At 35.6% G+C, this 26,341-nt stretch overlaps 1 protein-coding gene across 4 annotated transcripts in view; it reads left to right on the top strand.

Annotated features, from left to right (window-relative positions):
* Positions 1–7,231: 7,231 nt before the first annotated feature.
* The window catches only part of LOC107007147 (UPF0505 protein), a 36,777-nt gene continuing 17,667 nt past the window's right edge, over positions 7,232–26,341 (top strand). For 3 of the 4 annotated variants that reach the window (XM_015205629.2, XM_015205630.2, XM_027913691.1), the window contains exons 1-11: positions 7,232–7,448; positions 11,651–11,872; positions 12,812–12,842; positions 13,300–13,466; positions 15,357–15,513; positions 16,171–16,267; positions 17,082–17,251; positions 20,266–20,438; positions 22,823–23,014; positions 23,098–23,187; positions 25,979–26,059. In XM_015205629.2, the coding sequence (XP_015061115.1) occupies positions 7,335–7,448; positions 11,651–11,872; positions 12,812–12,842; positions 13,300–13,466; positions 15,357–15,513; positions 16,171–16,267; positions 17,082–17,251; positions 20,266–20,438; positions 22,823–23,014; positions 23,098–23,187; positions 25,979–26,059 (1,494 nt within the window). In that variant the 5' untranslated portion in view covers positions 7,232–7,334. Of the gene's footprint in view, positions 7,449–11,650; positions 11,873–12,811; positions 12,843–13,299; positions 13,467–14,676; positions 15,061–15,356; positions 15,514–16,170; positions 16,268–17,081; positions 17,252–20,265; positions 20,439–22,822; positions 23,015–23,097; positions 23,188–25,978; positions 26,060–26,341 lie in introns of those variants that run through there. The other variant, XM_015205631.2, reaches the window with a different exon arrangement.

The raw sequence follows: 26,341 nt of genomic DNA, 5'->3' as shown, positions 1-26,341 counted from the left end.
CCTCATTTCGATGATTTTCGTGTGCTATAGCAAACCATTTTTTGGGTGATCCGAATTTCGACGTCAAAAACGCCGAATGTTTTTGTGGACGTCCGTCAAGACCTTGTCTATGCATCCGGTTGTCCCTCACGGCCCGTCCGACCCATTTTGAAGAAGAAACAAGCCCCGGAGCGAGCATACCCCTCATTTCGACGATTTTCTTGTGTTATAGCAAACCATTTTTTGGGTGATCCGAATTCCGATGTCAAAAATGCCAAATTTTTTTGTGGACGTCCGTCAAGACCTTCTCTATGCATCCGGTTGGCCCTCACGGCCCGTACGACCTATTTTGAAGGTCAAACGATCCCCGGAGCGAGCATACCCCTTAATTCGACGATTTTCGTATGCTATATGTGATCTAATTCACCTTTGAGACTTCTTTCCTCAAAGGCTCTTTCAAAGTATTTCTAAAAGTTGAGTTTTCATGTGGGTTTCATCCAATTACGAATTTGATGTTATGAACTGAGTTGTTTATGAATTCTTTAGGATATAATGAATAGATTAACATGTATTTTAACTTGATCATGATAACTTGAGATGGTCTGGTCTAGATTGTAGAACGTGATCCTTAACCCTTAAGCCTAGGTTTGTTCTTGATGTGAATTAGGTTGGGATTGATTCAATTGACTTGATTATTGGTTAAATCACTATTAGATAATGTTGTTACACCAATCATAAAAAAGTTAGGATGAATTGTAGTCTTTCATAATAGTTCTTGAGAAGTGATCTAGGTTAAGAGAATTGACCTAAGTATTAAAGTTTTTAATCTAGTATTGAATTATGGTGTAGTGAATCTTATAGCTTATTTACCATGTTGGTTATTGAATTATATTGGTGTGACGACCCAATTGGGTTGTGGGTTGGTGGTAAGACCCTTATATGAAATATGGAGGAGGCTTGGTAAGTCTTGTAATTCCTATTCTTTACTTCAACTTGTGGTTAATTGTTATAAGTCATGATGTTGTCTTGGAGTATGCCTTATTTAGGATTGATAGGATGGTAAAATGTCTTGATTATGGTTGTGAGGTTGATTAAGGTGTACATGTTATAAGGATGTTGATGTTTACCCATGTGCCCTATTATGAAGTGATATGTAATATGTTAACCTCACTTATATGAATTGTGATGAAAGGACTATACTCATGCAATTCTTATTGATCTATGGTGATGACGAATATACAAGGGCTAGACCCTATGACCTAACCTAATTTATGATTGTTAATAAATACTTAAAGGCATTTCAATAAAGGAACCTAGCTTAGCACCGAGTGATCTTGTATGTGAGGGAGTGACACTTTCCCAAGTAGGGAAGGTAAGGTTCACTACGGTCCTCACGGGTGGATAGACTCATGACCCAAATAGGGTGTAGAGTGATGTTTCCAAGACGGCCCCAAGTTCCTTAAACTATGTTGCCACCATTGGAATACTAGCTAGTGGATCCACCTAGATGCTATGTTCACGTTAGGTTCTACCTTGGCCGGTAGACCACCTTCCACGGTGTAAGGTTTTATGACACCGGATTTCACACTTAGCTCATGTGGTCTATGTCGGTTAAGGCAAGTTTTCTCTAAACTAAAATGAAGTAATGAAGTATAAACTAACTAAGGTGACTTGAGGGGTTTAACTTAGCTTAGGTAGAGGTATGGGACTCTACCTATGCCTTGCACTAGTTGGCCTTGATGGGAGCTTTAGGAAGTTAATATTATGTATGTATTTGACAATGATGTAAATGATGATAATATGTTGATGTACAATATGAATAGTGTTATATGATGATGATTATCCTTTGGAGCATGTAATTTGATTATATTATTAAAGTATGACATTATGCATTATTAAAGGTTGGTTATGTGAAGTTGGGCATTAGTTATGTTTCGTGATTGAGTAAGGTTATGGGGCTTTGCTTGATCATTGCACTTGTTGACTTGATGAGGATCCATGAGTAATTGTCTTGCTTATTATGATATAGTTAACTCTTATTCATGCTTGTGATGTTATTTCTTGATGATAGGATTGTAGTAGATCATGGGTTCAAGTATGTTGGTATACATTTTACTTGTTTGAGTTAGTAAGCATGTTTGGTTGATTGGTATGACTTGCTTGATTATGCATGAGACTTTTTTTAAAGGGTAAATTGGCATGTTTTAGCTAAATGTCCCTTTTTTAGCATGTTTTGTGCATATGATCTCATACTTAGTACAAGTAGCGTACTAACCTCATTTTCTCCCTTTTTCCCAAACATTTTAAGTTTCGGTCGTTGAAGGCTAATTTGAGACGACTTGAAGAAGACTTGGATATTCTCTATCATCCAAAGGGTAGGTCCTCACTTTCCGAGCCCCAGAGCAGGTAAACCCCAAATTTTATTTTCAAGGTCAAACTAGCCCTAGAGCAGGTAAACCCCCCATTTTTCTGATTTTCGTGTGCTATAGTCCACTATTTTTTTGGTGATCCAGAATTTCGAGATTTTTTTTTGCTAAAATTTTCTGTGGACATCCGTTAGGACGTTATCTATGGATCCAGTTAGCCCTAACGGCCAAAACGATCAATTTTGAAGGTCAAACGATCCCCGAAGCAAGTAAACCCCCATCTTACTGATTTTTGTGTGGTATAGTCCACCATCTTTTTTGGTGATCTAGAATTTCAATGTCTTTTTTGCCCAAATTTTTTGTGGATGTTCGTTAAGACGTGAGATATGGAGCCAGTTGGCCCTGAAGGACAAAATGACCCATTTTCAAGGTCAAACGAGCCCTGAAGTAGGTAAACCTCTCATTTTACCAATTTGTGTGTGCTATACTCCATGGATTTTTGGTGATCAGAAATTCCGACGTCTTTTTTGCCCAAATTTTTTGTGGATGTCCATTAAGATGTTAGTTATGGATCCAGTTGGCCCTGACGGACAAAATGACTCATTCTCAAGGTCAAATGAGCCTTAAAGCAGGTATACCCTCCAAAATCAATTTTCATTCATCAAATCTGTTTGTATAAAAGAATGGAAAATCCTCATGTAAAATTAACATTCACACATACATTACCAAGGTGTTTTGAACTCAAAAATCAATTATATTTTATAAGATTCTTAGAAAAAAAATTATAATTGTCTACAAAATTGCGGAAATTCAAATTTTGATTGGCTTAAAGTTGTGTTTCAAAAATTCGGCTCAGTCAAAAGCCTGATATTAAAATGAACGTATTAAAATGATATTTCCAACTCCAAATCCATTTGTTTAATCAAATCTTGTTCATATACCTATATAAGGAACAAAAATCCTTATGCAAAATTAGGGGAAATTTTAAATTTTCAGGATAAAAGTTGTTTATCATAAAATTGATTATCTAACATTTAAATTGACATTCTTATATGCATTATCAAAGTGTTTAAAACTCAAAAATCAATTTTCTTTTATCAGATTCTTATCAAAGTGTTTCGAACTCAAAAATCAATTTTCTTCAGTTTTGTAATCTCGATATTCTTTAGTTTTACTAAAAAGCTTTAATTTAGTAATATTACTTATATTTTACAACATCGTATACTATATATACGATACAACACGTCTCGTGAAACTAATCATATATTTATATAAAAGAGAACGTTAGGCTACCTATGTGGCGCAACCACAAACCAGGATTCCTTTTTAACTTATTTATTTCAAAAAGTAGTCCTCTCTTTCATGAAAAGTTGTGACTTTTATGAAAACTTGTGACTTTTACAAAAACACTGTGACTTTTTTATGAAAAGTTGCGACTTTTACAAAAAGTTGTGACTTTTTATAAAATGTTGTGACTTTTACGAAGAGTTGCGACTTTTACGAAGAGTTGCAAGTTTAATGAAGAGTTGCGAATTTTATGAAGAGTTGCAACTTTTATGAAAAATTGTGACTTGTCCAAAGAGTTGTGTAACACTTCAAAAATTCAAGATGTGTCGTAAAGTCTAACATAGGCATCATGAGGTCTAGGCACTGTTTTTGAGTCTATGTCAATGAATATAGGTCATTTAAGAAGTTTAGAAACAAAAACGTCCAAGAACGTCCGGAAGTTTGTTCAAAGAGTTACTAGCGTGCATTAGCCTATTTGGTTAGCTAGTAAGAGTCAAAAATTTATGAAATTGAGTAAGAAGGTGATATGTAATATGTTAACCTCACTTATATGAATTGTGATGAAAGGACTATACTCATGCAATTCTTATTGATCTATGGTGATGACGAATATACAAGGGCTAGACCCTATGACCTAACCTAATTTATGATTGTTAATAAATACTTAAAGGCATTTCAATAAAGGAACCTAGCTTAGCACCGAGTGATCTTGTATGTGAGGGAGTGACACTTTCCCAAGTAGGGAAGGTAAGGTTCACTACGGTCCTCACGGGTGGATAGACTCATGACCCAAATAGGGTGTAGAGTGATGTTTCCAAGACGGCCCCAAGTTCCTTAAACTATGTTGCCACCATTGGAATACTAGTTAGTGGATCCACCTAGATGCTATGTTCACGTTAGGTTCTACCTTGGCCGGTAGACCACCTTCCATCGGTGTATGATTTTATGACACCGGATTTCACACTTAGCTCATGTGGTCTATGTCGGTTAAGGCGAGTGTTCTCTAAACTAAAATGAAGTAATGAAGTATAAACTAACTAAGGTGACTTGAGGGGTTTAACTTAGCTTTGGTAGAGGTATGGGACTCTACCTATGCCTTGCACTAGTTGGCCTTGATGGGAGCTTTAGGAAGTTAATATTATGTATGTATTTGACAATGATGTAAATGATGATAATATGTTGATGTACAATATGAATAGTGTTATATGATGATGATTATCCTTTGGAGCATGTAATTTGATTATATTATTAAAGTATGACATTATGCATTATTAAAGGTTAGTTATGTGAAGTTGGGCATTAGTTATGTTTCGTGATTGAGTAAGGTTATGGGGCTTTGCTTGATCATTGCACTTGTTGACTTGATGAGGATCCATGAGTAATTGTCTTGCTTATTATGATATGGTTAACTCTTATTCATGCTTGTGATGTTATTTCTTGATGATAGGATTGTAGTAGATCATGGGTTCAAGTATGTTGGTATACATTTTACTTGTTTGAGTTAGTAAGCATGTTTGGTTGATTGGTATGACTTGCTTGATTAGGCATGAGACTTTTTTTAAAGGGTAAATTGGCATGTTTTAGCTAAATGTCCCTTTTTTAGCATGTTTTGTACATATGATCTCATACTTAGTACAAGTGGCTTACTAACCTCATTTTCTCCCTTTTTCCCAAACATTTTAAGTTCCGGTCGTTGAAGGCTAATTTGAGACGACTTGAAGAAGACTTGGATATTCTCTATCATCCAAAGGGTAGGTCCTCACTTTCCGAGGGCGATGCCGATATCTAGCTTATGGAGTTGCTTTATTTCTATGACTCTTATGTTCATTCTACTTTCATTTGAGTACGATTTGAAAAAGCCTATATGTGGCTTCTTTACATTCATGTAGGGCTATACCCAAATTGCTATGATCTTTTAGATGGTATGAGATGAGACTATATTCTATTTTATGTATACGTATGTGCAATAAAAGTAGAAGGCTATTTAACCTTCCTATACGAAGGGTCAATGTATACTCGATACGAATATATATTAGGTGATTGTAGAGGTCTATGTAAACCTTTAAGTAGATGTAATGAAAAGTTTCAATTTTTTCCATATTTTCGACTTATGAATGTGATGATGTAAGACTAAGAGGCTAGTCTTAGTCCTCAAAGAGGAAGCCACCGCCAGTTATGTCTAGGGGGTAAACCCGGATGTGACAAGTTTGTGACCTTTCTGATTAGGCACAATAATTTTTATTCATACCACCCTTTGTTGTATATAAATAAAGGGATTTCCTCTCATTTTAAAACAACAAAATTTTGAGCTTTATTTTCTTCTTCTGCAGAATTGTGTATTCGTCTACTTTGCTCATGTTGAGTGATTGACACACACCATTGTTTTTGTATCATCACACTGGTGAATAGAATGGCTCTGTCCTGAGAGGATCTATTCCTTTAAACTTCGGGTATTAGAATGAAATAATTTACTTAAGGGAAGAATATGCATTCAGTTGGCTCAATTTTTTCTTTATGTTTCATTTTATTATTACAGATCTTAGTATGTTTTTTACAATCATTAATTTATGCTTATTTTATTAATTTTTCTTTTTTATGTACATGTTTTAAACTTTGTTGTTTATGTTTTTGATCATTATGTTGAAGTAAAGATATGTTAATCAAGAGTTTGATGTAATCATTAGACTATTGGTGTCATGCAAATTAGGATTCTTAAACTTGAAAAATAAATGACTTTAACCTTTATTGAGTTTTAGTGGCTAAAAGATTCATGGGATGCAAGAAAGGACTTTGAGTGTTCAAAAGTTATGGTGGTCCCACACTACCTTTGAGTTTTATTTATTCAACTTCTATCTTATCGAGTTATTCAATCGATTAGGTGACAATAAAAAAAAGGAATGTAGTGGGATGGTAAGTATTATGCTCAACCTTAATCAAACGCTTGAAGTTCAAATGTTGGGTTGGAGTCAATGAATTACCCCTCAAAGTAAGATGAATCAATATTACTCGAATATTAAAGAAATAATTACCTCTTTATAAACTTTAGATTAAAAGTCCTGAAAAGAATAAAGTTTTAACCATATTGATTGAAACACAAACAATAAAATATGTCTTTTGGCTATCAAAGTAGTGTCATCGGTTGCGTATGATTTTGAATAAGGGACTTGTCAAGACATCATTTAATTGAAATAATTTGAGCAACATGCATTATTTCATTGAACTCCAAGAGATGTGTTTTTATATTTTAATTAACTTATTAAGTACACAACTAATTATATAAGATGTATAATATTTAGATTTTGTGTGTAACGGTCTTGAATAGGAGAAAAACTCCCGCAATTGATGAATATATTGGTTGTACAACTTTTTGAACATACAAATATATAGACAGTGAAACAATTACATATCTTTTGTATAGACTTTGATGATGAACAACTCCAATAAATTTTAAATTTAATAACAATACACATAAATACTTAATTAGAATCAAATCTTTTTTGATTTATTATTAAAAAATATTTCATTTCGTCTTTAGATAAAATTCACAAATTATCGTAACAGTGTACCGTGTCAAAAACACGTATCATCGTTGAAAAGTAGAGCGAGACATATATATATATATATATATATTCCTTACCAAAATTGACATTTTTCTCTGAAATTCGCATAGCATCCTGTAGCTAATTGCACAAATTTGGCTTCATGGAACTCAAATTTCGACATCGAGATTACAAAAGTGAAGAACAAGTCCACTCTCTCCATCGGGTGGCAGCAGTTACTCATCCTCTCTCACTTCAATCACCGTCGCGTGACCAGGTTCATTGTTTTTCTCTTCATTGTCTATATTAATCGCAGCACTGCTTGCATTTGAATCAAGGAGAATGTTGTAAAGTATTAAGTTTTTGATCAATTGTACCAAAGAGTGGAATCTAGGGTGAACAATTTCAGTATGATCAGGGTTTAAACAGAGTAATGAACCAAACTACATATTATCATTATTGACCATGTTTCCTTGTGAAATTCAAACCTTTTATATTTGGTCATGATGAATAGAAGTTGGAGAGTTTTTCTTGGGAGTAATTTGGGGTGAAAAAAGTGATTATTTTTTTTTGGATTTCTAGAAAATTCTAGAATTCAACTTGAAGTTGAAATTTAATTGGCCAAACGTGTTTTCTGGGGTTGAACTATGGGGAAAAGTAAAAAATTCATGGCCTAATGCCAGGATCAAATTTCATGGCCAAACTACTCATTATCATGATTAAATCTTCTATATTTCTGAATAGATTAGCCAAAATAATAAAATTTCAATTTGAAAATTTTAAGTTAAATAGTCATAGGTGAAGTGGTTTCCCAGTGGTTCATTATGAAAAAAAAAAGTTATTAAGAAGTAGATAAGTTAGAACTGCATTCAAGTTTTTTTGTGCTCGGTACTGGAGAGCTAGTAGTGATCACTTTCCGTACCTTGAACGACTTTTTTTTAGAGATTGCTGTTATTTGGATTCAATCCCTCGAGATTTTGCAGATATAACCACTCTTGCTCTTATTGATATATGTAACTGTCAACAATCTGTTGGGAATTCCGCAAAGCAAATTCAACAGGACATTCAAGACAACTATGGAAGCTCTATCGAGGTCCATACTCGCGATCTTTTTGTAAGACGTCTTCTTCCTGGATTTACAATAACATTTAACTTATCATCATAGTAACTCGATACAGTAATCTGGATAATAGCTTTAGTAAGTCAATTGCACCAATTGAACAAAAGTTCTTAAGGCTGTCATTGTGTTTGCTTTGAAACCTTCCAATATTGCGTAACTTCTAATATTTGCATGCTCATTCTTGATTTCGGAAAGTGTAACATTTCATTTTTGCTGGCATTTTCGATAGTGTGACAACAGATGAAGATCATGATGATGATGACTTTGAGAATGAAGTTCCTTCTTGCCGCAATAATGTGTAAGTTCTTATACCTGCATGCTCATTCTTGCTATAATGTTCTCGTGTTCCTTAACTATGGGACATCTATCATATCATTTTCCATTTTTTGCGCCTTTTTTTTCTCTGCAGCAAGTAGTTAAGGTGTTTTGAGGACTAGCCAGTTCTCTGAAATAAATGTACATACATACTGTATAGGCCAGAACAGGCTTCAGTAACTTGTGTTTCCTTTCTTGGGAGTCCTAAATCTACCTCGCAAAGTAAGACAGAAGGCTAAATCCGGTGGCACCAGCAACGTCATAAGAAAAACTAGGCCACCAGTAGAAAGGTGTAATATTGAAGAGACTACTAGTCTCACGATAGGTGTACTGAAGGAATATTGATTGTATTGAAGTGTTAACCTAATAAGGGAATACATGGGAGATATATNTGATATAATCTGAGCATGAAGCTCACAAACTCATTAACGAAGGATATCAGAAGAGGAAGAAGAAGAAGAGAAAGGAAATTCTATATTGAGAAAATGAGCAGAACTGCTTAATGGGCAAACCCAATGGAACAATGTCCAGTGCTTACAAGCCACATGTTCAAATCAATATTTCCACACTTCCCATCAAGATTGAGGGTGTAATATGTTAAGAACACCAAGCTTGGCAACAGGTGATGATATTGTTTTTGTCCCAGACCCATAGTCAACAAATCTGCTATTTGTTGCTGTGTTGGAACATACACTATTTCCACCAAATCATCCTTAATCTTATCTCAAATGAGATGCAGTCAATCTCTATGTTCTTAGTCCTCTAATGGAGGATTAGGTTGGCTGCTACCTGGCGTCTGCATTGCTGACTATCAGTCAATACTGTGACAGGCATCCGATAGTGAACATCTCGTTTAGTGAACAACCTAAGCAACCAGGTTATCTCTGCCACAACTGTGGCCATACTCCTGTATTCAGCCTCAGTTGAATATCTAGAAACGGTCTGCCGCTTCTTTGATTTCCAGGACACTATAAACTCCCCAAATAACCACATAACCTGTTGCTGATATTCTTATATTAGGGCCACGTAGCCCAATCTGAGTCACACCTACAAGTCAATTCTTCAGTAGGATGAGCTTGCAATCGAACTCCTTGGCCAACTATACCTTTCAAATATCTAACCACTGTAGTGGTAGCCTCCCAGTGTGACTTCTTCGGATGTTGCATAAACTTACTGAAAGTTTGGACAGCATAACTGATATCAGGTCTTGTGATGGTAGCATACATAAGCTTCGCAATCAACCTCTGATAAGAAGTGATATCATTCAAGAATGCATCTCCTATATTGGTAGTAACTTAATCAAACTCTAAAGTAGTCATCCTCAAGTTGAATTCTAAATGAATAGACACTGGCTTTGCACCAGTGAGACCTATGTTTGAAATGAGCTCTAATATGTACTTCCTTTGGTGCGGAATGACCTCAGTTTTGGATCTCAGGACTTGAATGCCCAAAAAAATCTTGAGCTCTCCCAAATCTTTCAACTTGAACTGCTGATGCACTATTTCTTTGGCCTCATGAATCATTTGAACATTGCTTCCAATGATTACCACCAGAATCTGCTATCCAGTCATTTGAGAAAACATTAGCCATTAAACGAGTTGTGATGCTTGTTGTTTGTCTTGATCTCCTTTGTATCCTTACTCAATAGATTTAATATCTGCTTGTACTCACCATCTGTGAAACTTGTCCTTTGGGCACAAAAGCATTATTCACATCATGACTAGTTGAATCAATCTGATTATGATCACCATGGCTTCCAGAAATGTTTTTCGCTTAAGCAAAAGAGTGTTGGCCGTTGTTGCTAGACTGACCTCCATGTGGTCCAAAGTTTCCTTATCCTCCAAAATTACTAGACTGACCTCCATGTGTTCCAAAGTTCTCACACCCTACAGAATTACCATGACCAGATGTTCCCTTAGGATAGCCATTTCCATTTCCAATATTCCTCCTTTATCTCCAATCAGCAGGGTAGCCAATCAATATGTAACAATTCTCCTTGGCATGTCCAGTGAAATGACAATATTCATATTGTGAAAGCACCTTTCTTTCTCTATAGTTCGAATTTCCTTGATTATTGTTTTGAGTTCCTTGATTTCTACAGACTCGCATAGCTATTGGATCTGGTTTCTCATTCGCAGTAACTAAACAAGCTGAATGCTGAATCTCATCCTCAATTATTATTATAGCATAAGATGGTTTATAGATGGAGTAGTGCCTTTCAACAAGCTTATAGCATAAGATGGTTTATAGATGGAGTAGTGCCTTTCAACAAGCTCTTTGTATGTGCTTGTTCATATGATTCATTCAATCCAGTTAAAAATTGTATTAACCTCAAATGATATAGATGGTCCTCATAGTCTTTTGATTTAGGACAACCACAACTTGGTGAAGGTACAAGAGCGTCACATTCACCCATAAATTTTTCAATTTTGGGAAATAGGTCGAAACAGAATCAGTACCTTGTGAGAGAGTTGTGATTTCCCTGTGCAACTGATGAATTCTCATTTGTCAAATGTTCCTTCAAATCTGCCCAAACTGCAAAAGCACTGGTATGATATACAACTCCGCTAAGAAGTTCCTCACCGATTGTACTCATCAGCCAAGACGGTACAATGGCATTGCATGTCTCTCATTGGTCATGTAATTCATCTCTATACAGTCCCCTTATGCATGAACCTGTCACGAAACCATATTCTCTTTCCCATCAGTGAGATCCCCATCGATCTGCTCCACACTCCATAATTCTCAGAAATAGAGAAGACATACTTAAGACAAAAAGAAACTACTCCTATAAGAGAAGAGTAAACCAGCACAGGAAAAGAAATCAGATGATTGTGTATGCCATATATGTAGCTAAACTTGTACCCGCTGTTAGTGCTTCAATATTTTAAAAGATTATAATGGTGATACCAATATACCACCATGGTTCATCAATTGTTAAGTCGATAACCTTACTCTATGATTGATCACGGGCTCTGTTTTTCTTAGCATATTCAGATGTTTTGTCATTTCCTAATTTTTCCATCACTTGGTTGAGTCTGTAGGTTGATGTTACGGATTATGGCAGGGACGAGTTCTTTGATCCATTAAGGGGGGATCATGGAAAACCAGAGGATTCCATGAAGGGATTAGGAAGAACATCTACTGAAATTGCAGGTGAACCATATAGAGATATTGCTATTCATTTTCTGGGCAAGGAGTGGACATCTTACAAGAAAGTCTTGATGCAAAAATTTCCTGTCTCCAAAATGATCTCTATTTCTTCGGTTAGTATGCCACTTTAATCTTCACACACATGCTATTGAGCTACTTACATATTGTCCAAAAGAAAGGTGATCTTAGTGGATCCTTAGTCAGTGGTCTTCTTATAGTTTGGGGTATAAGGGTGTGTTTGGTAAGGAGAAAACCCTTTTTCAATGCTTTTCAATTTTCTCATGCTTGGTTGATCAAAATATTTTGTAAATCAAGTTCTTTATAAATAAGAAAATACATTCCCTAGAGCGAGTATGAAAAACAAGTTCCATGAATGACATTTTAAGGTCTTTTCCTCTTCCTCACCACAGCGTCCCAACCCCTACCCCCGTCACCTCTTGACCATCCCACCCCATTGTGTTTCCTAGATTACATAGAAATGCTCTTAGAACAATATCTTTTTGCTTGCTTACCAATTACCATAAAACAACTAAGAAAATCACTTCTAGTTTAAGAAAACAAATCTGTGGAAAATATTTTCCTTCATACCTAACACACCCTAAATTTGTTTTGAGGTTTAATTATCAATTTCTATTTATGTTCAATGAATTAGATGGAAATTCTTTTATTATGCTGCAGTTGCTAGCTGCATCTTATAATGAAATTATGTTTGTTTTGTCCCAAAGTGCTTTGGTTTCCTTCTTTTCTTTTAAGTTTTTCTTTTTGGGTGGAGGGTTGTGGACTTTATTAACACTGCAGCAAATTTCAAATGGTTGTGAATTTCTTGGTTTTTTTACCTTATGATTAATATATTTTCATTGTCTACCTTTGGGATCAAATCAGAAGCTTTTTGCTTAAAAAGAACAACAGAAAAGAGAAGGAAAAAGTTAAGAAGAAGAAACATTAGGGTGTCAACAAAAAAAAATTACAAAATTATTAATCAGTGTTTTATTGTGTTTAGTTTTAATACTGTTCTGGGTTTCAGTATGACCTTTTTTTATTGCTCCTTACAGCTGTCAAGCTCAATTATGAAGACAGGCAAGGGTATGATATATCCTCACTATATTTTCTTTATGTGGCTCATTATTTAGTTTGAAGTGTCCCAAATTAATTGCATATGTTGTCACCCAATAATATTCTACATTTTACAAGGTTTAAAACATTTTGATTTAAGCTTGTGATACATTATTTCATTTAATATGACTTGCATACCTAATCCAAATCTACTTCAAATGTTTTCTACCTGTGCAAAATCAATATTAAGTCATCTGGTTCCTTAATCTGTGTGGCTCAATCAAAGATTGTCATACAAAATAGGACAAAAGAAAAGATTATAAAGCTTTTTTCTTTATTTTCATGGACTTTTAAAGTCCTCTCATCCTTTTATTTTCTAATGCAGCTAAGAAAAATGTAAAGGGGGTATCATTTGAACTTGTTTGATATGTTAGACTAGCTATCTTATTTCCTCGGCAATAATTGCTATGATGATAAAATATTGTAGGTCCTGAGAAACCCTCGACAGATGTACATCTAGAGGAGCTAGATGAAGAAGGTGTTAACTATATCACCCTGCAGGAGTATGTCTCACGCTTAACTGAACTTAAAGATGAAATTAGTCGTGCCTGGCATGCAAGTGACCGTGTAACCTCCTTTAATTTGTCAATCAAGGTAGTTTTTGTTCTAAGCTGTTTCACATTTGCTTCTTACTGGATTCTGAACTTTCCAATCAAGTGATCATTCTTTTTGGATATGTACCTCTCAATTTAACAATTTTATTTGGTATTCGTACAGTAAGTCAATTTCAAAGTTGCTGCTCTCTCCCTATCAATATGTTTGTCTTAGTTTGACTCGGCATAGAGTTTGAGAAAATAAAAAAGACTTTTGAATCTTGTGGCCTTAAACTAAAGATGTGCATAATGTACCAACATCCCCCCTTTAAATCTTGTGGTCATACGTATGTCATGTGAAATTTGAAATTAAAGAGTTGTCAAATGAAGAAAGAGACACTTTTTTAAAATAGACCAAAAAGGAAAGTAAGACAAACAAATTGAAACAAATGGAGTATTTAATACTGGCTCACAGCTCAGTCAGGTTCACTCATTTTATTCCTGATCAAGTGATCAGTCTTTTTGGATAAGTACCCACCGTTTAAAAATTTATTTCGTATTTGTTCGAAAAGTCAGTTTCAACTTTCAAGTTTTCCATTTAGTAATACTTGGCTGACTTCTGTTTTAATTATGTACCCGTCCGTTTCAAGTTTGCTAGGGATGGGCTTTTTCAAGCCAAAGAAAAACCCTCTGAAGAGAATATTTTTTTTTCAGTTTTAGTTTTTTAAGATTTGGGTTATTCGGTTCGGTCTTCTTTCTTAAGGAAATAAAATTGGTCAAACTGAAAAATCGAAATTTGTACTTGTAAGTAACGTGCTCAATCATTGTGATCTAATAGTGTGAGAAATTGACATGAATCCAAAGGAAGAAGGGATATTATAAAGAATTGGAAGGATAACTGAAAGAAGTTATTATTTCATTCCTCTAAATCTAAGAAAACATTCGACAAGTGGGCTAATAATGTAAGTTTAAGGAAAATAATTTATTTGTTTGTTTATGTTATTTGTTTGCTGATTTATTTCCTTTACCTTCATTGACTCTTTGTGAGCCATAAATTAAGAACGGGGATTTTTAATCTTAATTTTCTGTGTTCTCATATCTTCGCTTTGTTTCTTTTCAAATTTTCATATCTTCCCTCCAGTGTTTGTCTATATACTTTTTCAGAATAAGGAAAAGATGAGTGGTGGTGCAATATTAGTGTTAGTTTTGAACTATCAAGTGTAGAAGTAATTCCCAATTTGTTTTGTTATCTGACAAAACTACATTGGTAGGAAGCAAAAGTTACGGTGCTACCACAAGTTCTGATGAATTGAATGACCAGTCAGGAGAAGATTTTGAATAAGGCTAACATGATAAAGCTTAAACCCGAATCCCGAACCAAAACAAATATCAAAGAACATAACCAAACTAATTTCAGATTGATTTCAGTTTTCATTTTTACCAAACCATAAACCGAAATACTGAACCAACTTCTAAAAACCAAACAACCGACTGAATTTTCATTCCTAGTTCAAACATATAGAGAATCAATCAACAATAAGACCAATTCAGTTCTATCTCCACATTGATTTGAGGCAAACATTGCAGACTATTCCCTTATTTTCTGCTTCCAACTGATGACACCTGTTACTGAAAAGATGAATTCATCTGTTAAGGTACAACACACTTTAACCTGTTTTTCTGATAGACCAACATAATTTCAAGCAAAATAAACAGTAAAAAGGACACGAATGAATTGCTTTCTTATAAATCGTTCAACAGTATACATTTTTTCTCTTCTCATTGATTTCAACAGTAAAACAAATAATAAAAATATGAAGGATCAAATTAATTAACTGGTCTAATGGAACCACATATATAATAACTTAAGACTCTTCTATAACATCACCTGGCCTGTTGGCAATTCTACTTTCATTTCTTAGCTAATTGTGTCTTGACTTCTCTTGAATAGGTTGCTAAGTTACTGTCGGACACATCTGTACTACAATTTTATCCAACACTTTTTGTTCTAGCTACAGAAATACTAGATATGTTAGGGGATATGGTATGGGAACGCATCAGGCAGAAAGCTGAATACACTGAATATGGGACATTAGTCCATTTACCAGGTATATCCCTCACACTTATCTCTAGCTCTACTTCCTTGTGGCCAACTGGCACCTAATTTCCAATATCCGGTGTCCACTGCTGTCATGTGTTTTTACCGTGACTCAAATTTAGTCTCTAATGTACTGTTTGTGTAAAATAAGTTTGTCATCATCCTTGTGTATAAATCAACTTGGAAATAATTTGTTAGATTTTCTAATTGATTTTGTTTGGATGAATAAGAGCAGTCTGCTGTCTGCAACTGTTCATTGTAATGGAAGACTGTAGAATCCTTAGGCCCACGGTTAGAACAGTAGATATCTCGGTAAGTTATGAAATTTGTCTTATTGCTAAGCCTGACATTGGCACCTTAAGGATCTCCAATTCTGATTATAATTAATCACAGTCAAAGAGGATGGTTATATGGAGAAGCGATGCTGGATAAGTTAATTGTGGTTTTGTAAACATTCCAAATCACAATTGGGCGGATTTTTTTTTCATTTGTAAAATTTATTTTTTAGTTGATGGACAAGGTTTCAATGTCTTTATTATACCAATCTCTAAGATATCAGTCGAAATTCTGTTTCTTCTTTGTTTTCAGTATTCTGATATCCTTGATGTAATTGTTCTGGTTTCCTGAGTCACATTTCTTCCTAAAAGACGCAATTTATCTGTAACAGATAACTTTCAAGCAACTCATATCTGTGCTGAAGCCAAAGAAACCTGCTATAACTGGTTTTGCAAAGTTGGTTCCATCCGCGAGCTACTACCACGCATGTGAGGTCCTCAGTTCTTGCAATTTCTATCCTCTGTCTTTATAGCTCGTGATTCCATTTTTTTTACTTTAATTTATCTTAAGGTGTCTATTATTTATTAATATAATGTCGTTAGGTGAGATGCTGGAATGGATTTGGAAGCATTAAAGAGTTATTGGAAATCGACATATTTAAGGAAATGATCTTTGAATTTTTTCAAAAGTGATAATTTTGGTTCACTAGTGAAAATTTGTTAGAATGCAAGCTGTAGATTATCTCTGTATTGTCATTGCATGGTGAATTTTAAGATATCTAGGATACATTGCCATGTGGCTTTCTATGCAACTGCTTTCATCAGAATCATAAAAGTAAGGTAGATTCTGCCTGCCCCTCTAGACTGAAATGATTTAAAGTTTTCAATGAGACTCCACCTCTGGTATTTGTGGTTTCATGCTCATGTTCCATATCAGCTGAGCAGTTTCTGGATGCTATTAAGAATTAAATATTGCTAGTATGTCAAGAGTCCATTATAAATATGCAAAAGGTTTTAGAATCCCTATGATTGTGTAATTAGAACTCGAAATTTCTTTCTTCCTTTTAAGTTTTACTTGTAAAACTATTTAAATACCAACATGCTTGATTGAGTAAAATCAATTACCAGATCTCTTCTTCTCTTTTTCTTTAGAAAAGCGAAGTATCTGCAACCTATACAAGACATCATTGCATGGAGAAAACTGAAACCACCTTTTTCATTTGTTTTCTTTCTTAAAATTGAAAAACTGTTCACGAGTTTATATTGCTGTTGTCTTCTGTTTGGCAAATACTCTTCTGAACAGATACTTGGAGCTGGCCATATACCATTGCTGGCGTTTCCTTTCGGAACAACCTGCCAATAATCTTCCACGACTAGTTATGATGGCAAGAGGCATTGCAGATCCACTAGCATCATTTTATTGCCGCTTATATTTGGCCCATTGTGCACAAAAATTGCCTCAACGGGACATAGGTAACATTTGTGTAGTTTACATGTTTATTCATTGTTAGAATATGAATAGGTTTATACAATCCTATTAGAATATGAATAGGTTTATACAATCCTATTAGAATAGGAATAATTTATACAATCCTATTTTGAATAGGAATGATTTATACAATCCTATTTAAAATAGGAATAGGAAGACAAATATAAATAGGAATAGTAAATAGTATTCTACTGGGAAAGGATTGGATTCTAGTGTCTATAAATAGGGTCTCAATGTAATAATGTAAACATAAAACAATTCACTAATATTATTTTCCTATATTTCTCACATGGTATCAGAGCCTCTACGATCTTGGTAGAAAATCAAAGAGCTTCCGCTGCCGGTGGTGGCGATTACTCATATATGTTGCCCGTCCGATCAATGATTATGTTAGCAAAAGTTGGGTCACCGTGTATCATTATGGTGACTACTTTTTCATATCCTATATGTGTAGCACTGTGTCATGTTTCGTGTGACTACTTTCTTATATCTACTTTGTGTAGTACCGTTTCATCTTTACGGTAACTACTTTTTCAGATTTAATTTCTGTAGCCGTGTTATCTTTCTGGTGACTACTGTAGCACTGTGCCATCATTTCGGTAACTACTTTTTCATATAGTTTGTGTAGCACCGTGCCGTCTTTCCAGTGACTACCTTTTTTTGCATATCTGATTTTCATAGCACCGTGCATCTCTCCGGACTACTTTTCATATTGAATTTGTGTAGTACCGTGGATTTTTCCGAGCTACTTTCTCATATCTGAGTTGCATAGCATGATGTGTCTTTTCAGTGACTCCTCAAATTTCATTTGCATAGTTCCATTCGTCTTTCAGGTGACTCCTCAAATCAGTTTTGCGTAGGGTTGTGCCATCATTCCAACCTTACCTGTATATTTTGTTCTTTTTCAGTAAGGTCGTGCCATCTACCTATATTATTTCTGTTTTTCAATAGGGTCGTTCCGTCAATTCGAACTTATCCTATATAATTTCTATTTTATAGTTGGGTCGTGACATCATTCCGACCCTACTCATATAATATTATTTGTTAGATTGAAGACTTTCAGCCATCAAATCTAATACTCCGGCGTATGCGCATGTTGCAACCAATTTTTGGGTGACTTTCTTGTTTAATATAGACTCATCTATTGATTCCAACATGATCCATGTACTTTATACTAGATTTTGAGCACTTTGTTGCTGAGGAGGAGTTTAGTAGCTTTGTATGTCAATTGTGCAAGTCACTCTATGGTCTGAAATAGTCTTTGGAAGTTTGGTTTGGGAAGTTCAACATTGTAATTTCATCACTCTGTTTTATCGGCATTATGCAAGAAGATAAAGCACATTGAGATTGACTCACATTATGTATCAAATCTAGTATTTAATGAGAAGACAAGCACATTGAGATTGACTGTCAATTTTGTGAAGTCGACCGATCAAATTGCAGATATTTCACCAAGCCCCTCATCGGTCCTCGTATTAATTACATTTGTAACAAGCTAGGTACACGAGTTGTATGCACTAGCTTGAGGGGGAGTGTTAGAACATGAATAGGTTTATACAATCCTATTAAAATAGGAATTATTTTAATAAAATCATGTGATAACGAAACACCATAAACAAAAAAGATGCAAGTAAAAAAAACTACCATAATACACTAGTACCATTGCAAATGCCAGCCACCCTAAGCAGGATAACACTACAGTGCCTACTATCCTTCTACCCTAATGCTAGTCCTCCGCACCCTCCTGTCTAGGGTGATGTCCTTGGTTGCCTGAAGCTGCGTCATATTAATTATCATGTCTTATCATCTCTTCCCAATATTTCTTTGGCCTACCTATGCCTCTCCTCATGTGTTCTATAGCCAACCTCTCGCACCTTCCTTACTGGTGCATCTATGCATCTTCTCTTATATGTCCAAACCATCTCAATCTCGCCTCTCTCATCTTGTCCACCATGGAGAGCAACCCACCTTATTCTAGATATCCTCATTTCTAATCTTGTCCCTCCTAGTTTGACCACACATCCACCTCAACATCCTCATTTCCTAATTACGAATGTAATCCTCAAAGTGGGGTCTTGTGATAACAAGATATATGAAAAGGAAAAGAAAAATCATATAGTACAAGTGATACAACCCTATAAATCTTCCTAATTCTATGAAAGAGGAGTTCTAAATCTTTCCATGTTTAAAAAATATATATTTCAGTCATATTCAGTGCGGATGCAGCCTTTGAGTAGCAGGTTAAACTGAACCCAGTATTTCCGTCGCATAGTGTAAATATATATGTGAAGAGTAAACCAAATTTTGATAAATAATAGATCTGCAGTCAGATTAAAAAAATACAATGAGTTCCGCACAAAAAACCTTGAAGTCAAAATTTTCAAATTTGAATCTTGAATCTGCCTCCAATCATATTTACAGTTTCTTAACAAACTTCTATAAAAATGTTCGTTTGGATTGTATATTCACTGTCAAAAACAAAGTAATAGTTCTTTCCTTCTGCGATCCTTTCTGTGTCAAGGACTTTACAATTTCTATATTGGAACAAGTCTCTCTACCCCTCAAAGGTAGGGGTAAGTCCTGCATACACACAAACCTCCAGGCTGCACTTGTAGGATTACACCGGGTATGTTGTTGTTTTGTGTTGAAGAAGTAGAATGCTGCAACTGCTAGATGGTAGACAATCCACATACTACCCTAATCTCACAGCCAAGATATAGGAAATGTGATCTTCTTTTGTTCTTTTGATAAGTACGGGAAAATGTGATTTTGACTTTTGCCCCTCTAGATAACTACCTTTTGCTGAACTGTATGCAATTTTTGAACCACTTTTGAGCATTATTCATTTATTGAGTAAACTGAGTGTCAGAAAATGCAGATCCAGTTAATGTAAGGTGGAGTTGATTGCTTATATTTTGGGGGAAGTATTATATCTGTGGTGAGCTGATATGCTATCGTTTAGTATTTTTTGAATGATTCATGTTGTTTTTTCTCACAGGGCTTCTGATAATTTCTATGAATGACATGAAAATTCTTCTGATGAATGGTGCACATGTTTCATCTACAAAGAAACCATCTGGAGCTCTATCAGGAACTCGAAGTTCAAAACTGGGCCTGATGGAACCAGCTATAGAATATGTTATGAAATGCTTGTTCAAGGAGTCATGTGAGGTTGGTAATTAGCAGCTATTGTTTCTTGTTTTGCTTCCAGCAAGGCGTGCTGTGCCTTGATGTTTTCTCACATTCAGAAAGATGCATTTACTATTTAAACAAGGCTCTGAGGTTTGGAATCACTAGTTACTTAATTTTTATAATGCCATTAGTAGAATTAACTGTCCTTTTAATATGTGAAAGGGTGTTATGATAACCTCATTAAGAAACCAAAAACAAAACATATGATGCATTATCAGGATGCGTTCAGCAAGTTGGGCATTGTGATTGGCAGAGCCAGATGTAGGTTATCTGTGGGACGGGGAAAGTGTTGGCACAACAGCAGTGGAGTGGATAGACAGAGGGAAAGAAGGTTCTCTTTGGGAGATCAGGTTCGGGAAGGAAAGGGAAGAAGAAGCAGGGAGCAAATTCAGACTACGGAGGGAGGGAAAAGATAAAGATAGTGAAGTAAGGTTGGGTAGTAAAGGGAGGGTGAAAAAAATAAAGGAGTGGGGAAAAGGAAACAAGTGGGTTGAGAGAGAGAGGAAAGATGGAAGGAGGAGAGAACAGGGTAGGGTCCACTCGAAATTGAGGTAGCTGGCCGCTATAGAGTGGGGGAAGAGAGATATGGGCATTCAGATGGTGAGGGGTCTGAAATGATGGGTTACAGGGGAAATGGGCAAGAGATGTATATGTTAGGGGCCGTTACTCGGACTCAGGTGCAAATTCGAATTCAGAAAAATCTAAATTTTAAGATTCAGGGGTATGGATTTATGTATGGATACAGGTGCTAGGATTCGGCTAAAAGAATTCAAAATTATTAAATTGAGCTACAAAAGAAATTCTAAATTTTGAAATATGTTCTGTTTGTCTTTGATCAAAAGGCAAACACTTCCACAAAAATAGATTTGTAATTGTCATTTCATAAAAACATAGCGATATATGAGTCATGACCTAAAGTTTGTAGGATTTGTTTCTATTGGCCCCTTTGCAGTTAATTTCCTTAGGTCTGAACCATTCAGATTTCGACCTACATTAAATGCAAACAAAAAAGACCTGAGTTGATGAAATAAAGACTTCTTAGGGACACATCATGTGAAAGCTCAGAAAATGATTGTTATTGGGAGAAAAATAGGTACACGTCTATCTTAGCAGCAGAGTAGACTATTTCCCACAATACATGTAGATATCCTAATCTTCTCACTTGCGCGAGTATTTTCATAATTCAGGTGACTTGTACATGTTTGATGTTGGAACTACTCATGAGAAAAAGACTTTGAGTTCCATCAAAAGCAGAAATTACAAGGAGATTGGCTTATGAAGGTTTTCCCAAGTTGAAAAAGCTTGTGCTCCTATTAAAAAGTTATGTGAAGAGTCCAACGTCGACCCTTGTAGGGATGAGTGATCTTTAAGTTGGCTTGGGTGATCCTCACATGTTGAGCTAACCTTTGGAGTTCAGTCAAGATCCATTTTTTTACATGGTATCAATGACAGAGTTACCCAATTGGGCTCCTTATATGGACTTGAGCAATCCTCCCCTCATAAGATAGCTTTTGGAGTTGAATTAGGCTCAATGTCCATTTTCATAACATGGTATTAGAGAAGGACCCATTCCAACTCTTGTTCCTATATTGGGCCCCTGTATCAAATTGTGCATGCACCAAATGTCCAGTCTTGGAGGTGGTGGGGGTTGTGAAGAGTCCCACATCGGCCCTTTATGGAGTGAGTGGTGTCTTTAATAATATGTCTTGGGCAATCCTCACCTCTTGTGCTAGCTTTTGGGGTTGTGTTAGGCCCAAATCCATTTCTTTACAAGTTATAAGGTTCTCTATTGCTTTTCAAGATGGAGTGAGGTTGAGATGTATGACCTGTTCTCTCTTGGAACGAGATTGTGCTGATAAATAATTTATGATATACAAAAGTTTCTCTCTCTGTCAATTAGTATTACTTCAAATAAGAAATACAATTGTATGATGAGTACAAGAATAAAAAAAAACTCCCCTGCTGGGAATGAAATTGTGTTGCACGTTCCTTAATTACCAACTTTTTCTCATTAATTGCGAAACCTCAATCCAGAGAAGGGATATCAAATCAGAACTGCCCAATCGACCAACCTAGGTCTCTTTCTTCTCTTCTCAGCAGAAAGTAATCTTTAATCTTCTAGCACACATTCGGTGACCAATTAATGATTTTACGGATATGCACAAGCACAAAAAGAGAACTTTGAAGCACCTTCCTCTTGTGCCTGATTTTTTACTCAAAATCTTGAGTAAGAAATAACTAAAATGTTGCTAGAATAGAGAGGAATTCTTTCTTTTGTCCACATCACTTGCTGTTACAAGAAATGCAAATTAGATATCTAGATACTTTGTAACAACCTATTGACTTGTAATGCATATGTGAAGCTGTTGCAAATTGGAGACATATTGATGGGGCTTGGACTTGCGAGGAATCAATCAGAGTTATTTGGAAACTCATCATGCGTCTCACTTGTTCTCCACCATTTATTAAGGGAACTTCCTATAAGAATAGTTTGTTCTAATGCCTTGGACATTCTTCATCTCATTGAGTGTAGCAACGATTACTCCTTCGATCAGGTATTTTATCCTGAGATTCGTGTGTTGCTGCTTCTTGAAGCTTTTGGTTCTGTTTATGCCTAAAATCATTTCTGTCCATACAGTGTTTGAATTATAAGTTACTGGGACTCAGACTATGCGAAAACATATCTCATGTGAATGAAGTCAATCTCGTGATGAAGAAGGTTATCCAGGTAGTGCAGTGTCTCCTTTCAAGCCTTTGTTTAGTACTCTGTTTCTTTGAGGGCTGGGATGGGAGGTGCTCTTTCTTTCTCTTTTTTTGTTAAATAATTTATCTTTGTGAGGACTACGATAAATTATGAAATGAAATGAGGCGTGAAGACTACTGTTTCTTCCTAAATCCTTTTATAGTCACATTTTACAATGTACATAGCTGTAATCATCACAGGTGGGATAGTAACTATATGCTACATCTGAATATACTTATTTAAACTTAACTATATTTTGCACTCCCCTGTAGTTGGTCTATTCAACTTGTATGTACCAAACTTGTTTTACCTAAAGACTTGCAAGGCACTTGGTATATTTCTGCAACTTGAGTAATTTGACTTTATTAACTAAGTGGAATGTCTTATGAGAGTAGCTTTTCTCTGACAAACTGACATTATGCAGTTGCTCCTCTAATGAAATACTAAATTTGATGTGATATGTGGCATAGTCCGATTATTGTGCACAAGTTCCATTTTACCAATATGTAAACTTCAAATCTTTGATTAATTGTTTGACCAAAAAGGTTGGCAAATTCCCACGACCATGGTTCGATATCATGCTTTTGCACCGAGTCTTGCAATCGTGTTCTGTTTCGTGTTTTTCTCTTGCTCATCCATGATGCCGCATATCCTCCAACTAGAATGTAATATCCACCTGTAAAAGTAGAAGGTCTTTCAAAGGTTGACTTGGCCAAATCTGTGTCTGCATACCTAGCAATTTTCTCATGTCATTGATTCTTGTAAAGTAATATTTTTGTTTGAGTAGATATTGTCAACCAAAGGATCAGACCATTGTGTCTGAATAAGCATCTCACAGAGGGTCCAATAACTATTTTACAACAATTACTAGGAAGACGATACTGCATCTAGTCATTGTGAGAAAGACTGAATTTGATGTAATATGAATCGTAGTCTGACTATCACAAACAAGTTTCATTTGACCAATATGCGAACTTCAAATCTTTGATTAGTTGTATGATCAACAAAGCTTGCAAATTGTTGCCACTAGCATTGTTTGATATTTTTCTTTTACACCAAGGCTCGCAGTTGTGTTTTAGTTCCTGCTTTTTCTCTTGATCATCCATGATCCCAAAGTTCCTCCAACTAAAAGGTAATATCCAGAAGTAGAAGTAGAGGGTCTTTCAGAGGGCGGCTAGGCCTAATCTGCGTCTTTATATCCAACAATTGCTCATGTTCTTGAGTATTGTAATAATCTTTTTGTTGGAGTAATGCAGACTGTTGAATAGTTCCACATTGGATAAAAAAGGGATGGATGGTCTTTGTAAATGGATTTGGACAATCCTCCTCTCATGAGCTAGTTTTTGGGGTTGAGTTAGGCTCAAGATCCATTTCCTTACATGGTATCATAGTGGGGCCCATCCCAATTATAGATTAGAAGGTGTTCCCACACGTAGCGGATAACCTTACATACCTTAAATGCTCCAAATTCTTGAGAAAGGTCTGGTCTTTGGAGGAAAAGATAGGAAGAAGTTGTTCTTAAACCTTGGAGGTGGGTTTTCTTGAAAACCCTAGGATGTCCTTGTGAAGAACCTTGTTAGAATTTCATAACTTTAGGTTAGAATCATTAAAGTCTACATGGTAGTTCGTGGATGATTTCTTACCTCTAGAACCTTTGCAAAATCCTTCACTTGAGTTCTTGAGAAGTTTACTTGAAAATCTTTGGATTCCATTAGTTGGAGGTACTAATTTGTGCTAGGATGAAGAAATCATCAATATTCTATGGTCAAATCTTACCTTGGATGATAGATGAACCTAGGGGAAAGTTGGGTTCTTGAGAGCTGCTCTTTTTAGGGAAAATTTTCGGACTTGAGGGTGAACTATGACCTTGCTATGCTTTTATAGTGGTTTTACGTGCGCGGTCGCATAGCTGATACCTTGATCCGCAACAATGAGTAGCAGTGCTTTCCTTGCAAGATTGGCTGCACGATCGCGCAGACTGTGCAGTGTCCAGTAAAATGAGCATAACTTCTTGCACAAATATTGGTTTGAGGTAAGGTTTGCTGCGTTGAAAACTAGACTCAAAAACCTATAAGTTGATGGGTTATGGTTCGTGTAACACTTTATAATTTATATTCTAGGAGATATGTTGTTTGAAGTCGGACTTTTCCCAAACTGACACCAGAAACTTCATTGATACGGAAGCTTTCAACCCAAAATCTTAAGATTTGACTTTTTCACTTATGTACAGTCAAACTCATCGGGTTCAGATCTAATCCCATGTAAGAAACAAGATAAACAAGAAGCACCGTAGAGTGTGACTTGGCTATTAGTGAAGCTGAATGAAGATCGTGGGAGAAACTGGTTCAAATCCTAACAAAGGCTAAAAATTTAGAGATTCCTTTTCATCTGCCTAAGTTTGGTGGCAAAGTTACTCTACATGTGTACTCAGTGAAATAGTCAAAGCGCATGCAAGTTGGATCGGTCACAAAATGATAAACAAGGAGCTGAAAGACTACAGTCTCACTTACAATTTATGAGCTATATTTACTGGGTATAGGACATTGACTCTATACTACATGAAGCATAACTTTTTACAATCTTATAGCCCCACCCCCACCCACCCACATACATGCAAAAAAAAAAAGTTCAATGTATGCTCACTTAATTTATTTTTATTTTGTTATCTGGGTTCAGTTTTCTACATGTTAATCTCAAAAGATTCCCTATGCTTGTACAGCCTTGGTTCTCCTCTATAATGCTTTTTCACCAAGTTTTTATTTATTTATAATTTCAGGTTGTTTCTCAGTTTAATAGCCTTGATGAGTACCTCAATGTTGTAGACGCTCATGTAGATATCGCTCTCCAGAAACACATGGTAAGTTGAGAGAATTTTGATGATTGGTTAAGTTTGACGTGTTTATTATATTCTTCTTTGTTTTCTTATTTGGATGTGTTTGATACAGTGGAAATGATTCAATTAATATTTAAATATTGTTGTCAGCTTTAATACTAGAAAATATCACCAACCATTATCCTTTTACCATACTACATTTATGATTACCATATGTTATCCCTATGCTTGTACAACCTAGTGTTTTCTATCTTGGAGCTCATGTTAGGATTGAGTAGCTGATAGAATGGTTGGAGTGTCCCATGC

The sequence above is a fragment of the Solanum pennellii genome, chromosome 12 (genome assembly GCF_001406875.1).
Source record: "Solanum pennellii chromosome 12, SPENNV200".
NCBI lineage: Eukaryota > Viridiplantae > Streptophyta > Magnoliopsida > Solanales > Solanaceae > Solanum > Solanum pennellii.
The sequence above is the reverse complement of the archived record's forward strand: the minus strand, read 5'-3'. Positions and strand labels throughout refer to the sequence as shown.